Source organism: Scomber scombrus, chromosome 17 (genome assembly GCF_963691925.1).
Source record: "Scomber scombrus chromosome 17, fScoSco1.1, whole genome shotgun sequence".
NCBI lineage: Eukaryota > Metazoa > Chordata > Actinopteri > Scombriformes > Scombridae > Scomber > Scomber scombrus.
Genome location: NC_084986.1, coordinates 14,165,450 through 14,181,858, shown reverse-complemented (window position 1 = coordinate 14,181,858; position 16,409 = coordinate 14,165,450). Strand labels below are relative to the sequence as shown.

The 16,409-nt window shown below is 38.9% G+C and overlaps 1 protein-coding gene across 1 annotated transcript in view; it reads left to right on the top strand.

Annotated features, from left to right (window-relative positions):
- Positions 1-15,927, top strand: part of si:dkey-71h2.2 (low density lipoprotein receptor adapter protein 1) — a 53,292-nt gene extending 37,365 nt beyond the window's left edge. Inside the window, exon 9 of the mRNA XM_062437809.1 lies at positions 15,837-15,927. Within this exon, the coding sequence (XP_062293793.1) occupies positions 15,837-15,927 (91 nt within the window). The remainder of the gene's footprint in view (positions 1-15,836) is intronic.
- The last annotated feature ends 482 nt before the right edge of the window (positions 15,928-16,409 follow it).

Here is a 16,409-nt window from a genome sequence, read left to right as displayed (position 1 = left end):
TCAATGAGGAGACAGTAAAATAAGTGCCTAGATCTGTTGTACATTAAGGCATCATCTTGATTGGCTCTAGATGTGTAAAATTGCATCAGCAGCAACCTTGGGTTTTTATTCGTGTCCGTTGTTGGTGCTAGTGAGCGTTGCACTCTTTCCAGTATTATGTACCTGACTTCTTCAGGATGTGGGGCAGCCTGTGACTTCTGCCAAGTCAATGACCTGAATATTCTGGCGTGGTTATTCTCTGCCACATCCAAGATCTCCGTTAGAGCTCTAATCTGCCTTTCCAGTTTGAGAATTCATGGCTCTGTGGCAGTTTTCAACAGCTTGGATTCTACCCTCTGCTTCATCTAGCAGCTTGCTAGCACCGCAGAATGGTTACTGTATGAATAGTCTCAGCCAGAGGTCTGAGTTTTTTGCCAGTTACTTTTATAATAAAGGAGTCATCAGGTTAAGGGCTTTAGCAGGGGCTGGGTCGAGTTTGTCAGAGATGTCAGATTTGGTCTGGATGCCATCGTATTTGTGCTCGCCTGGCTCAGATGAAATGTCTTTTGTGTCTATTGCTTTTTGTCTGACTGTGAGTGTGGCCAAGGACACAGCAAGAAATGGTCATACCAAAAGTGGCCAACATACGGTTGTTGTTAGGTTTACAAATAAATTAGAACCGAATGTCACAGAGCTGTGGCCTAAAACATTGTGCTCACCACGCCACCATCCCCGGTATAATATACTTCTGAAGTTGAGGTTTTAAGCCCTCAAAGTAAAGTGAGGATGCTTTAAAAGATAATGCTATGAATAGTTTTTTATTAATCAATTAACTTCATACAAAATTCTGTAGTCATTTAAAACGCCTGCACACAGTTTTTTAAAGGTACTTGGCAGATCAGTTGTTCCTGCATATTGGAGAAGTTGCAACACTTCTTATATGGATTAAGGCTTTTCAGCTGCTTCTGTATCTGCATGTAATCCCAGACTGACTCAGTTATGTTGAGATCAGTGCTCTGTAGGGGCCATACCATCTGTTACAGGACTCTTCCTTCTTCTGGCTGTATATTTGGGGTCGTTGTGATGCTGCAGAATAAATTCAAGACAGATAACACGCCTCCATAATGGTATTGCATAATGGATAAGAATCTAAACATCAACGTGCCTAAAACTTTTACACAGTACTGTAGTTTGTTTTCAATTGAGGGTTTTATTATGAAGGTTTTTAATTAGCAGTCAGCATTACACCTACAGTTAAATTGTGAAAAACAGTTGTTTTGTTTCGATTTGGTTTTTAACACATTGTAGCAGATAATATCACTGTATTCAGAGACATTAGTTCAGCTAAAGATAAAAAGGACTGTTTGATTGCAATCACTGACATTTCCAGTGTGTAAATGTTGTCAGCTTAGGGACTGTGAAGCACATAAGCCACTATAGCTATGACAGAGATTTGCTTGAGTACATGTCATTGGCAGAGAGTTAGAGGAAATGTTTGTTATTCTTCCTGCTAGTTTTGTATTGGCTAAGGCCCACAGGAGCCTGTCTGTTGTTTGCTAATAAACTGCCAGCAAATCAAGGTGACATGTCATTGCCTTCTTACTGCTGTGTTCAGCACAAAGCTGATTTCCTGCAATCCTAAACTGACTGTAGAAATCATGTTGCCGGTGAATACTCACAACACTTGGAAGGTCACTATGCCACTTTTCAACCACAGCAGACAATAAACATGACTATCGCTTCCTTCACTGCCGACATGATCGCCACCTCTCCTGACAGAGACTGAAACCTGCAGGAAGTACCTTCTACTGTGCATCAGTGCCTTGTCACTGAACTAAGATAACAAGGCAAGAGTTTTCATTTTCTTTTATAGTGTGACAGCCTTGAGATGCCAGCAGAGAAAATGTGAGCCTCAGGGGTGAAATGTGAGACTTGACAGGTATGAAAAACTCTCAGACGGGTGTGCTTACTCAAATGCACTCTTTCATACAACATAGCCCTTATTGTGCATTATAATTGTACATATATAGTACTTACACATACAGATGGGGCTAGTGCACATATTTAGTGTTGTAGTGTAATTTTGAGACATAGAAAAAGCTCACACTTGGTCCCTAATAATAATCTCTCACACTCTCAGCACAGTCAAAATCAAACCCATCAAAAATATTTGATAATGCCCCTCCATGCACAACAAACAGCTGGGAATGTAGGCCATAAAGTCCTGTGAGTCTCTGAGCACTCTGCATGACTTTTTGATTTCCTCATATAACCAGCTGATATGTGTGTACGTGTCCTGCAGTGCTGTTTTATCTCTCCTTACACAGTGGAGAGATGGTGCCCCACACATTAAAGAGATGGAAACTCATTAAGTTATGTTTCCCCACGGCTAGTAGATATGTTTGTGGTATTGGAGCATAAAATGCTTTGGTTAAAGCAAATGGGTAAACGAAACACAGAGTAGGGGAAGATTATATGCTGTGGTGTCTGTTGAAGCCAGTTTCATGTGTAAAGAGTTCAGAAGATTAAGGCAGGTCATCACTGAGGCTATGCTCAGCAGGGACGAGGAAAAGTGACCTCACTGTAGACACTGGTCAAATGTTTGAAGGTGGAACACTTAAATCTGACAGACATATCCTAGAGGATGTGCTCGATGATTTTGAAGTGTTTGAGCAGACCTCCTCTGCAGAGGTCAGCAAGGTTGTCAAGCTCTGTAGTGCCTGTGCACCAATGTTGGATTTGATCTGTCCGGAAACTGTCTTGACTGTCACACATCCTCAATGTTACATGTGACTATGGGAGCGCCTGTTGATCAGCAGAGGTGCGATGTGGTCTCAGATCACATTTTTATCCCCTTCTGGGGAAATCCTCTGGCCCGGTACTGCAAAGAAGACTATAGCTGATGCTCTGTACAGTTGATTTGGTTTTAAATTCAGTGCTCTTATTGGTGTAAAACTTCCAAAAACTATGTTTACAAAGCATCAACATACAATTTATCCAGATATTTGGACAGTACAAAATAACAATGATATTAACATTAACGCAACATTAAGATTGATATAAATTAATTAGTGTGTGTGTGTGTGTGTGTGTGTGTGTGTGTGTGTGTGTGTGTGTGTGTGTGTGTGTGTGTGTGTGTGTGTGTGTGTGTGTGTGTGTGTGTGTGTGTGTGTGTGTGTGTGTGTGTGTGTGTGTGTGTGTGTGTGTGTGTAGGTCATTCACTGTCCCTCAGGAGGTTGTAGCATGTTAACACATACTGGGCAGTAATATGAACTGACTCCTTGTCCTAGGAGTATTTTTAATTTTGAGAGGTCATTATGCTCTTTGAAATTAGAGATTACAGAGTTAAACTAGTTAAAGTAAATGTTCCTTATTTCATTGAATGTTTAACATTGTAGGAGGGAGTGCATCTCATTGTCAACCCCACCTAACAGTCACCACAGACTGTTTTTCTTTTTTGGTTTCATCCATTTTTGATTGCTAATTTGCGGTCAGTGAGCCTGTACTTGTTAGGGCCCGAGCGGCGACTGCAAGTCGCCTGGCGAAAGCCCTATTGAAATTCGTTCATGCCCCAACGTGCAAGTGACCCCAAAGTGCAAGTGACCCCCAGTAATCAAGTAATCAAGTAATCATGTGGTATGGAAGACCCCCGGGGAAAAATGCTATATTGAATTTGTAATGTTTATTATTAGGGCCCGAGCGGCGACTGCAAGTCGCCTGGCGAAAGCCCTATTGAAATTGTAATGTTTATTATTATTATTATTATTATTATTATTAGGGCCCGAGTGGCGACTGCAAGTTGCCTGGCGAAAGCCCTATTGAAATTGTAATGTTTATTATTATTATTATTATTATTATTATTATTATTATTATTATTATTATTATTATTATTATTATTATTATTATTATTATTCCGACATTTTGTGCCCCAATTTCGCCCCTTTCCCAAATGCGAAAATGCTTATACTTTTGCACGGACGTCCGGCCTCATCCGAAATTCGATATTTTTGGGTGGTCGCACATGGTTGACGCAGAATGGCGGAATAGCGCCCCCTACAAAGTCCAAAAATGCCCATAGGGAATTTTGCTAACTTTGTCCTATGCTCACATAATTCGGTACACATATGTATTATACCCACATATGCAAAAAAGCCTCTTGACCTCATGACCTCAACCCAACAGGAAGTCGGCCATTTTGGTTTTGATTTTTCCCGCCTAAAATTAACTCCTCCCACAGCGTTCGCCCGATCAAGTTCAAATTAGGTACGCAACATCTCCAGACCTAGCTGAGCTTAAGTTGTGCTCTGCGCATCCGTAGGTCAAAGGGCGTGTCTGCCAGGGCTCAACTAACTTTGGCGTGCTCGCCATGTACATACGAGTGGCTCTCACGCCCACGTACTTCATCCAATCAGCTTCAAACTTGCTGGACATGATGATGGCTCCGCCCTGAACGTCCCGATATATTAACTTCCCACGTAACTCATAGCGCCCCCCGGTGGTAACAGGAAGTTAACTAAGATTCATTAAAATTACATACTTTGCCCCATCAACTTCATTCAGAACCAGTTGGTGAAGCTACATTATGAAGACTGTGAAGCTACGAGTAATGGCGTCCGTGTGGCGACGCGGCGACCATCAATTCCTCGCCATGAAAATACGTTTGGCTTTTTGATGGCTTTATTGAACTCGTATCATCATGAAAATTGGTACACAGGTCCAGGGTGCCGACCTCAACGTCTCCATTCGCTCATAGGCAATCTCACTCGTGTCGCCCCCTAGTGGAAACAGGAAGTGCCATATTTTACATCATCATTGTGCGATTTCCACAAAACTTCACATGTGTAATCACTGTCCCACCCTGAACGCAACCGCTTGTGTTTTGTTACACTCTACTGCCCCCTGGTGGATGAACCATCAACCTCTCATAACTCCTTCATGCTTTGTCCAATTCACTCCAAACTTCACATGACTGATGAGTGGCCGCCCTGAACACACCAGACCACACCAGACCATATGTGTAACTACCTGTGACTGCCCCCTACTGGATGAACGAAACATTGCATTTTTGTCCTCCTTCCAGGTTTTTTCTCACTTTCTGCTTCACGCCACAGCCCCGCCATGCCTCAGGCCCCGCGGTGGCATGGGTGAGCGAGGGCCCGCCATCGCCGCTTGCGGCTTTAATTTAGGATCTGTCTCTGCTTTCTATATCTGACAGTAGAGAGATATTCTGCCAATCCAATTTTAGGGCCAAATAACGTTCAAATCTACTTCGGCTTTTAGTTTCTTCTTTCCAGTGTTAGAGATTACTTTACATTGTGTTATAATTGAATTTACTAACTGCAAAAAACGCATTAGATCTCTTATCCAGTAAATGTAGATTAGTGGTTTTTCGAGATGCATCGTTTTTGTCCTTCGTGTTCTCTCTGCTGCACACAGTGAACTCTCATAGACCACAACCACCAGGCTTCATGAGCTCTTTTTCTGTGTATTTTTAGCCTCTTTGAAGAGAGTGTGAGAATCAGAGAGAGTCAGCAGGCTGGTGGGTCACCTCAGACTACTTTTGCAGTGCTTGGGTGAAAGTAGTCTAAGGGGCCTCTAGGAGCTGCTAGCAGTGCTGCATATTCTTATAACTCAAACTACATTTCATGCACAGTCATTTTTAATTAACAGTATCACCACAGTTCAGGCTTTTTAGCGCCTGTAAAAGAAAAAAAAAATTCAATTTCAGTACAGTTATCATAATTTTTTTTTTTAGAATTGTAGTTTTTCAAGTTAAATCTCACTGCTCGTGGCCAGGGCAACCGATAATTTCAACTATTGATATTAACTTCAGTTCAAATTCATTTAATCAAATTGTTCAAAGAGTATGTAAGATTTCTTAATTGAATGGTGGCCTTGCAGTTCAACTGCTGGCTTGGTTCTGTTGTACATTTGGGTACTTAAATAATTTAACTTCATCTAAAATGTGCAGAGTTCTTTTTTTGGTAATTTAAGTTGTTTTGAGTGTTTCTTAACCCTGTACATGGTGCTGCAGGGACAAGCAGGTGCTGTTTGAGTCTCGGTACCTTTTCTGTGAAGTACTTAGCCAGAGTTGGAAGACCTTTTCAGTGCTTTAACTTATCCCAACCTTTACTGTTGTGTCACATACTGAAGTCATGATTTCATTTATCTTCTTTATGGCATGCAGCAACATGGAAGTAGAGGACATGGACACTGGTAAGTAATGTGATAAGTGTGTGAAAGTTCAGGCTCGATCCTGCATGTAGCATGAGGTCTTACATTTAGAATAAGAATCAACATTCCTTCAAAGCACCAGTCTTTTTTTTTTTCTTGCACCGCCCAGACTTGACTGGAAGAAAGCAACTCATTGTCATTGCTACATTGGTGCTAAATAAAACACTTGTGTATTTAATTACTGTGTTATAAAATAATTCCAGCATCTTTCATCATGGCTTGCCTTTTATCAGCCACTAAGTGTACATCATAACCACGACAGCTTTGCCTTTCATTTATATTTTTCATTAGAAATGAACATATATATTCGTGTGTAGAGGTTAACTGTCTCATTCACTATGCTAGTGATGGTGATTTGTCTGAGTGACCCTACAGGAATTGAATTCTCCACCTGTCTGCCACTGATTGCTCTTCATGTTGCACCCTTTACGTTTGCCCTCTTACTATTCATTCCATCATAGAAATCATCATCCTCTGCGTGCCTTGTTCCATTTACTCATTTCTTTTTCCCTCTGATTTTTTTAACCTTCTGCATATCCTGTGAACCCCTTCAAAGTATAAATATTTAATCTCTCTAACCTGTCTCGCAATATTACTGTTTTGTCTCTTCCCCTTCCCCTCTGTCTCTGTCAGACTGGCCGAGTCCCGCTCCGAACCCGTCTCTGACAATGCAGCTCTGAGTCCCCAGGAGGTCTGCCATGAGAATATGTTGTCTGTGTGCAACAATGAGTTTGAATAACACATCCCGGCAATAGCTGCCCAAGAGCATCACAAAAATCTATATATACCATTCTCCCTAAGATGAACAAAAAACACAAAACACAACACGTCAGTTGAACAGGCAGCAAAACATATCGCACTCTTGAACCTGAATCAGAGAGGTTCTGATTGATATTCTGCAGCTGCTGCAGAGAAGCCCGAATGAATACCCTCATATTATAAACTGCTATTTCGGTGTATTCCTACCAGTCAACACACACTTCACACTTCACACACAGTGTAAACAGCCATATCCTGCCATATTCAACATTTCTCAAACTACTTAGATGAAAGACGACGCACACAGTGTGCAAGGCAGCGCTGTAAGGAAAGCAAGAATTACATATTACATAGTGAAGAAAATCATAAGATGAATACCAAGTGTAGATTGAGCCTCTTTCTCTTAAACAAAATTTGTAAAATCACTCTCATCTGGATTTAACTTGTAAATTCAGATGAAGATTGCAAAAAGAGTTATTTGGCATCAAAATAATCCAGAAATGTGTGTATATAAAGCTGTCATCATCTCTTTCTGAAAATGTGTCTTTGATCCTGTATTTTGTTTATTGAAGTAACAGCTGCCACTTTCAGCAGTCAGTGGAAGAGGTCCAGCATTAGAAGTCATCAGCAAAAGCTGATGTTTCTACTGTCATGATGTTAAATTAATTACACATTCAACTTTCAGTTTGTTTTACCGGTTGAGCCAATTTTTTGGAGAATGAAACAGTATGTGATATAGTAGTTTGACTTCATGGGTCATATTTTCATTGACTGTATCATAAAAGAATCCAGCCAGCCAGAATCAATGACAATAAGGAAATGTTTCTCAAAGAGGCATACATGTTACATTTACATAGTGGAATACAGTGTTTAAATTTAATTTCCAATAAGTCACACACAAGGTTAGTTTTTCAGCCAATAAAATTAAACACAGGGACTACTCACTTTGTTTTCTGAAGCTTTCAGCCACACACATCATGCCATGGCTTTCCTCAATAAATGAAAATGATCAGTTATCATGGAAATACTGTAGTTTGGTATAGTATACCACAACAGGTGGCTGTATTGTAATACAAATGGGAAGAAAAAATCTGGACAAATTATCTGAGATGAGAATTGTGTTTATTTATTTATCTACATGTTATCATGTAACAAAAGATTTGACACAGGTCATGTGATGACAAAGTATCAGCCTCAATGATAACTGAGCAACTCTATTGATATATCATAAGAGTTGGATGAGGCTCTGTTTCCTAGCCTTGTAGCCAATTTTTACCAATGATTACTCCCATAGACCACCAAAGAGATGTCTGTAAAACTGTCGACAGGTCACCCTGGACTGCAAACAAGTTAAATTATGAATCTTTCTTATGTAAATTTATGTTTCATGGGAAAGAAGTTTAACAGTCTGCGATGTCATCACAATGTATAGTCTCTGGTGTGGGCAGGAACGGACACAGCTACAGGGAGAAAAATACTTTGAATATTCAGTGAGTATAAACCCAGAAGCTAGAAACTTTTTTTGGTGTATGCACCAGCTGAGCATTTCTTATTGTATTGATGGGTGCCATTTTCAGTCTGGTATCCAGCTCTTGTAATACATCCATGCTCTATCTGCTGTGGCAGCCCCCAAGATGTGTCTAAAAGCTTCAGAAACATTAGGTTAGTGGACCTTGTGTGAAGATTTTTTTTTGCCAAACTGCTGTTTACAAAGTTTTGCATTAATCATTCATTTTTTAGCTTAGTTTTGCTTTATAGTGATCTTTGGTCTTCAGTTTCATTACCAGGTTTAAAGTTGTACATTCACTCAATAGGGACCTTCAGCAATTGCACATTACAAACAACTACATTTTGTCATTAAAGGTAAATTATTCTTTGTCTGGTTATAAAAATCTTGCATCTACTAACATGCGATATATGGATGAAGCCATAATTAACATATGGACATCTATTATTAGTTCTGTACAATTTTAAAGGGGGCATACCACGCTTTTTGTGATTATTTTATTATTTATATTTTATTATGTCGAAGTCTATGTTAAACATGATCTGAGGTGTATGTTAAAAAAGCTGGGGGGGGGGGAGCATCCTGAAAGTCAAAAGACTGCTCTGAATGCTTCATTGCAGAGTTACCTCTGTTTCCTCCTCACGATGATGTCAGATTGTTTACACATGTCCACAAACAGACATCAGTTCCTTTAAAATTTAAGTAAGAAGTTTTTTTTACTTTAAATTATGCGAAGATATTCCGGTAGAGCCCCAGACTATAAATATAGTCCTGGAAATGTGCATGTTATGTCCCCTTTAAGAAGAGATTGTGTTTGTAATGTAAAGAAAACACAATCTTCTACCACAGCAAATTTTCCCGTTTGCAGAGACATTTCTGTAACAATCAGTTTTAAAACTGTCATATTTAGAATCGGCTCATGTAACCAAAATGTAAGGACTGTTTTTGTTTTCTCTCCACTTACTGCCACTGCACATAAAGATGATGTAACTTTTGAAAAATAGCAATGATGTATGGATTTAAAGACAACTGTATGGCAAGGCCAAACTGTTAGAGTAAAGAATTTTCATATGCTGTATTTTTTCAATGTCGCGGTGTAATTAATGTATGAATATTGTATCATTATAAATTAAGTAGACTGAATAGAGTCAAGGCTTCACACAGTTTGTTTTTACAAATAATCCCTTTTGTTGAGATGTGAATGTGTAGATGCTTGTATGTTTTGCATTAGGTTAGACTAATTTGTACAAATTTAAATATATGTGACATTTATTACTGCAGGAATTGCTTTATTTTTTCTAAATAGACATTATTGGTGAATATACTAACCCACATACAGTGTACAATTATTGAAAAAAATCATCTAGTTGATTAGACATCGTCATAACTGTTCAACACAACTTCCTCTCCTGACTGTAATCTGTGCCACACAAAATGTGCTTCATCCCAAATCTTATTATAGACAAAATGTTGCTCTGCTTAGATGGTGCAAATTATACTGCTCAGATGACGTTCACTGTCAAGAGGATATTATATTTTGTCCCGGTTTGGCTGAAGTGGTCCTTCTCTCTGTATTCATGGCATTATGACTGAGAATAATTGTGGCGGCAGGAGGTGGGAGGCAGCGAGGGCTCTGTGTTGTTGTCATGACACCCGCTGCAGAATAACTGGATGGCTTATCAGGTTATGCTATGAAGCTTAATTGGATTGTTTTATTCCTGACTGGTTGAAATGCTAGCGACATTGCATATTTCAGAAGAGGAAAGCACCATACTGTTTGGTTATCATTAATATTGTAGCCTCCAGCATGTCTGTGGGTCTGCCAGCACATGTTTGCATTTATTATTGTCAAGATCAAGTTCAAAAAAGTGCAGTGTCTAAAAGCAATGTTAAAAATCTTCTCTCACAACTTATTTTTCCACCACTGACTCTCCTCTTCAGTTCTATCATTGACTGATTGATGGATTAATGTGTGGATCCTTCTGTATCTGCTGATTCAGTGCTATTGGATGATATTCGGAGAAGGCCGTTTTTCCCCAGGAGCTCTCAGACTCTCTCAGAATTGGTTTTCAATAATGGCAGCCAAAAAACAATAGATTTTTGAAGCAAATGTATTTATAAGCAGAAACACTGGCATTGTCTCTGTACAGCTTCACAATAAGCTGTATTATTAGTCAATGCATGTGACAAAGAATTTGAAATGAGAAAACACCAACAGTACAAGGGGTGCTGTTAGATATTACATTTGGGTATCATTTTCAGCCACTTTTTTCCTTTTCAAATAATCGACAACAACAGAAAAGCCTGTAATATATGTTTTTGCTGCTGAAAACTGGAATAAATTATATAGTGTCACGGATCAATCCAGCTTGATTGTTCAGGCTTCTTGGTGTTTTGTTTCATGCAGCCACTGTACCGGATACAGCAAACTGGCGTTGGCCATTTCCCAGCAAATCTTGAATGGAGGCAGTTCTTTGGCGCAGCAGAGAATTTTCTATGTGGGAGGGGGAAAGACCTGCACTTGGAGGTGTAACACGCCAGTAAGAGTCTGGAGTGCACTGAATACAAATCAACCTGTGACAGTTTGAGTCCAAATAACATTCGAGGCTTGTAAAAAAAATAAAATAAAAAAAAAATCTTCAGCTGGAAAGGCGGAATATTTTCTCAGATAAGCTATCATTGGCCAAAACACTGATGTTTACAGTATCGGTTTACTTTACAAAGAAGGTGCTTATTTTCTATCTATGCAATTGGTGGGTTTCCAACAGTGTTGTGATATTATAATATAGCAATTTGTGAATAAACCACATGCAGTTGTCCTAAACTGTAAACATTTGTACAGACTTTGGAAGCTGTTTGGGTTTGTTACATATTTATGCATAATAAAAAAGACTTTGTACAAATACTCCATTGCGCAGAATCGTCTTTATTTGTCTTCTATACACAGTTTGGTTACCAAGATATAGTTTGGCCTTCAAAAGTGCAATATTACTGTATGATTGCAATGTGTCTTTGTGAAGCAAATCTATTTGGTTCCAAAATTGCTTTATAATTTGATCAATAATGAGTTTCAACAAATCATTCCCAGAGAGATACCGATTGAACATCCGCTACTCACAGTACAGACACACAGGCCAGTCTAGCTTTGTGAGCGTTTTTCAGTTATCATGGTCATTCTGCTGATCTGTCCAGGGCATTTCAGTTCAAGCACAAATTGATCAACAGCGTTTTTTTTTCTCAAACATTTTCTAGCTCACTCTGGTCGATCAAAAGCAAGGACATGCAGTTATTGGGCTGCCTGACTAACAGTCGCATCGATACATCTATTCATTCAGCCCACTGTTCATGTCTGATTGAAAATTTCAGTAAAGCATACCTGTCTGTTTTCTCAGTCAAACAGTGAAAAATGTCTGTTGTATATGAGCTCTGGTGTAGGAATTGAAGTGCGTTGACATAATCTTAAGATATATACTTTTTATTTTATACAAGCATGCTGATTTCTGCACTTTGAGAGCAGCTTGTGGGCTGAAATGGATTCTCCAACCAGATCAATTCAATTTCAGGACCATCTTGATATTTGTGTGGCTGCAACTGCTAGATGTATCATACTGTCAGCCTGTGTGAACTCCAAAAATACTTTTGATTTTTTGTGGCAGGCTAAGAAGAACAGCATATGATTTGGAACTGTAAACAAAATGTAATGCATTCAAATCTTTTGCATGATGTTGTTGTAGTTTTGACAATAAATAGTTGAAGTGTAAGGATTATGACAGACAGATGTGGGTCAAAGAAGTTGACAGATGTTTTTTCTTTTTATCAACTGGCTTTTCCAAGTAAAATGTTTATTTTCAAATGCTTGTGTAGCAAGCAAAATATCCTTGTAGAGATGGCATTACTGCAGATTAAATAAAACATAAAAGGGAGGTTAATAAAGGAAATTACATATATATGAAAAGGCACTCTATGAATATTTATGTGCATTTTTATGTGCCTGCAACTTTTAACCAATTCACAGAAATGGTGTCACAGTTTCAGCTAAGGTTGTTTGTTTTTTTTACACTCATAAAACCTGATCACAGTGTGGGCGTTTGTGTGTCTGTAAGATGGCAAATCTATCTGTTAGTCTTTGTTCAGTCTGATGACGGTATGCAAAAATAATTTAAATTTTTAAAGAGGTCAATGCTGCATCATTGACCCATCTCGTTACTAGACCGCATGCAGCACTAACGGGGTAAAAACATTTGTTTTTTTCAGGTTTGAAAAGAGACACAGAAGCTTATATGCAAACTTCCACCATTTGTAAATACAAATGACTAATCAAATAACTAATCATAATATATTAACATGTTAAGAAATAAATTGTTTATTTTTACATGCACCCACTTTAATCCACCGGTCACGAAAAGTCACAATAATTGTTAAAGATCACACTGACGTTGAAAGTTTGGTCTCTGAGCCTGTAGCACTCTGTCCAGAAAGTTCAATGTGACCATGTCTTGTATCAGAAATCTCTGACTGTGGGTGAACAAAGACTTGGTGGAGGTTTGTTCTTGGGCAGGAGATGAGCCTGCAGTGAGCAGCTAAGAAGAGCTCTGGAAAAACTGCTCTTTGGTATCAGAGCTCCTGGTTGCATTGACAACTAAAGCATGGCTGCTGCTTGCATGCTGCTTCTACAGTATGTGATGTGGTATTAAATTGGTGTGGTGACAGCAATTTAATGTTTTAAAATGCTGTTGATATTGACTTTTGTTTTGATCAATACATTGCCTGGAGATGTGAGTCAATGATAAAAACATGACAACTCCTCTCTGCTTTCGTTTCGATCTGCGACATATCTGAACTCGCTGCAAACAGAGTACTTGAGGGTCATATCGGCAGAGTCTGGAGCATCCTACTGTGGGAGAAAATTAAGTGGAATTTTAAAAATGTGCCTATTAAGCACGGACAAATGATATAATAATAATAAGAATAACAGTAAGAATAATGGATACAGTTACACGATAAGCCCAACCCACCTCTGGATGTAGACATTATATTTAGGTTAAAGAAAAGCGGAAAAACTAAGATGAAAGATTTTGTGGAAGAATCATGACTTTTCCTTTCCTCCCAAGTTAATCATGAAGTGCAAAATTGAAGTTTTTAATTCACTAGTTACTAATTCAGGAATTCTTGTTTAACTTTGGGCAATATGTTCATTACCAGAGTCTAATTTGTCTATGGTGTCCTGGGATCTTTGAATGAACAGCTCATTTAGTATTCATAAGTGTGTAATTAATTGCTTGATTGGCTGTTTAACAGAATTTTGAAATGGCTAATTAACTACTGATAATGTGCTCCACACTGCCTGAATGGCTTAATAATGTGTTGGTAATGGTTGTACTGTTTGATATTGGAAATTTGTTTCTCTTGAGACTTGGTCTCTTGAGCTCATTCAGTAATTCAGCCGAGAAAATGGCACACGGAGGGCAATAACCTGCAAGTATTACCACTGTGTGTCCTGCTGTGTGTTACAGGTATGACTGTGTAGGGTATTTACAGCATAACACTAAACCACAGGTTATGCTGCAAGTGTGATTTGCAGTTTAAAAGTTTAATTATCAAATAAATGTTTTTGATTTTAAACCAGTAATGCATTCTTTAATAGATTTCACATCATGAAACGTTGAACTTACTCAAAAGTATAGACAGACAATAGAAAATGGATCAAGAGGTCATTAAACTAAGTTAATATTGATACCCATGGAAGTGCTAAATTAATGAAAATAGACTTGCACGAACCCTTTTAAAATGTATCTTATTTATAGATACTGTACAGTGTGTATAGACTAGGTCTCTGAATCACATCTAACATCTAACCAGCTTATCTTAACTGTAACAACAGCCCATAAATCACCTGAACAACTAATGGAAGTAGTCTGCAGCTCTGCACTGACACATAGATAAAAGAAAAGGGGGAGGGAGTACATTACCTATTAATCCCTGGGACGCTGTAATCACTTTCTATTTTAAGATGAGCTGTAACCTTCGATACTTCTGTGTAATTACATTTTTGATTAGGAACAATCTAGTTTAAAGGCCAGGTGAAGAAATGACTTATTGAATTTGCTCTATATCAATCAATCAATCAATCAATCTTTATTTGTATAGCGCCAAATCACAACAAAGTTATCTCAAGGCACTTTACACATAGAGCAGGTTCTAAACCGTACTCTTCAAGTTTTAATTTATAAAGAGACCCAACATTCCCACATGAGCAAGCATTTAGCGACAATGGCAAGAAAAAACTCCCTTTTAACAGGAAGAAACCTCAGGCAGAACCAGGCTCAAAGTGGGCGGCCATCTGCCTCGACCGGTTGGGGTAGAGGGGAGAGAGAGCAAGAATAGGAGAGAGAGAGAGAATCACATAGAAAATAAACATTGAAGCTAGAAGGTCCGGGACTGGAATCTGTCATCCGGACGTCTACAGGCCCAGATTGCCTGTGAGATGAGAAAGCACAGACAACTCCGGGGAAGAAGTGTAGGTTACTGAATGCATTAATAGTACATGAATGTTATTGGATATAGATGGATGGATAGAGAGAGAGAGAGAGGAGGAGAGAGGAGCTCAGTGCATCATGGAGGTAGGAGTCCCCCGGCAGTCTAAGCCTATAGCAGCATAAACTAGGAGCTGGCTAACTATAAGCTCTATCAAAAAGGAAAGTTTTAAGCCTACTCTTAAAAGTAGAGAGGGTGTCTGCCCTCCGGACCGAATCTGGGAGATGGTTCCACAGGAGAGGAGCCTGATAACTGAAGGCTCTGCCTCCCATTCTACTTTTAGAGATACTAGGTACCACAAGTAGGCCTGCGTTCTGGGAGCGCAGTGTTCTGGTAGGTACATAAGGTACTATGAGCTCTTTAAGGTATGATGGAGCCTGACCAGTAAGAGCTTTAAAAGTGAGGAGAAGGATTTTAAATTCTATTCTTGATTTTATGGGAAGCCAATGCAGTGAAGCTAAAATAGGAGTAATGTGATCTCTCTTTCTAGTTTTTGTCAGAACGCGTGCAGCTGCATTCTGGACCAGTTGGAGAGTCTTTAGAGACTTGTTAGGGCAGCCTGATAATAGAGCTGACAGCCTTTTCTCACAAAATCTGGCACATCGTGGATAAATGTAGCCGTTGGTGCTGAGATAACTGCAATTTATGAATTTAAGAGCTATTTTTAGATTTATACCCTTTAAATAGAAGATTAACTACTGAAAAAAAGTAAATGGGAAGATGGCTCTTTCCTAATATATTTTTAATTACGAACTGTATGAACAATACCCTCAGTGCCTGTTGTATGATATCTCTCCTGATCTTTCTCCTGGTCAAATAACAGAACCACATCCCTGACAGCAACAAGACAGCCACTACTCAAGCTGATTCAAGAGCCAGCTGTTAAAATTGAAGAGCTTCAACAAGACATGTGAGTTTATCTCCTCAAAATCCCTGCCTGTTATCCCTTACACTACATCCAGCCCTCTATTAAGGGCCTCTGGTGTCAGACATAAGAGCCAGAAAAGACATTGTCGGTAAATTTGAGACTATGTACTTGAACTCGGGCATCTTGCACCATAATATAAACAGAGATGATACATTTATTTAAAGAGATGTATGAAACATAAAACAAAGGTTGAGATCGTCTGATTGTTGCTGACATTGCAGAAACACAATTAGAAATGTAGCATTTTTGCAGGAGTTTTGTGTGCACAAAATACACCTCAGAATTCAACTTATTACTTGCACTCTATGCGTTTTGTATCTACAGATTTTAGAATGTTTTTAGGTACTATATCATTAACAAATTGATTTGTAACACAAATTATTCCCTGTGTTAAATGCACTTTTGTGATGAGACTTGGCAAGCATTTTGTGCAAGAAGTGCAGTTTTCTACTGTGGGTCTTGGCCAGC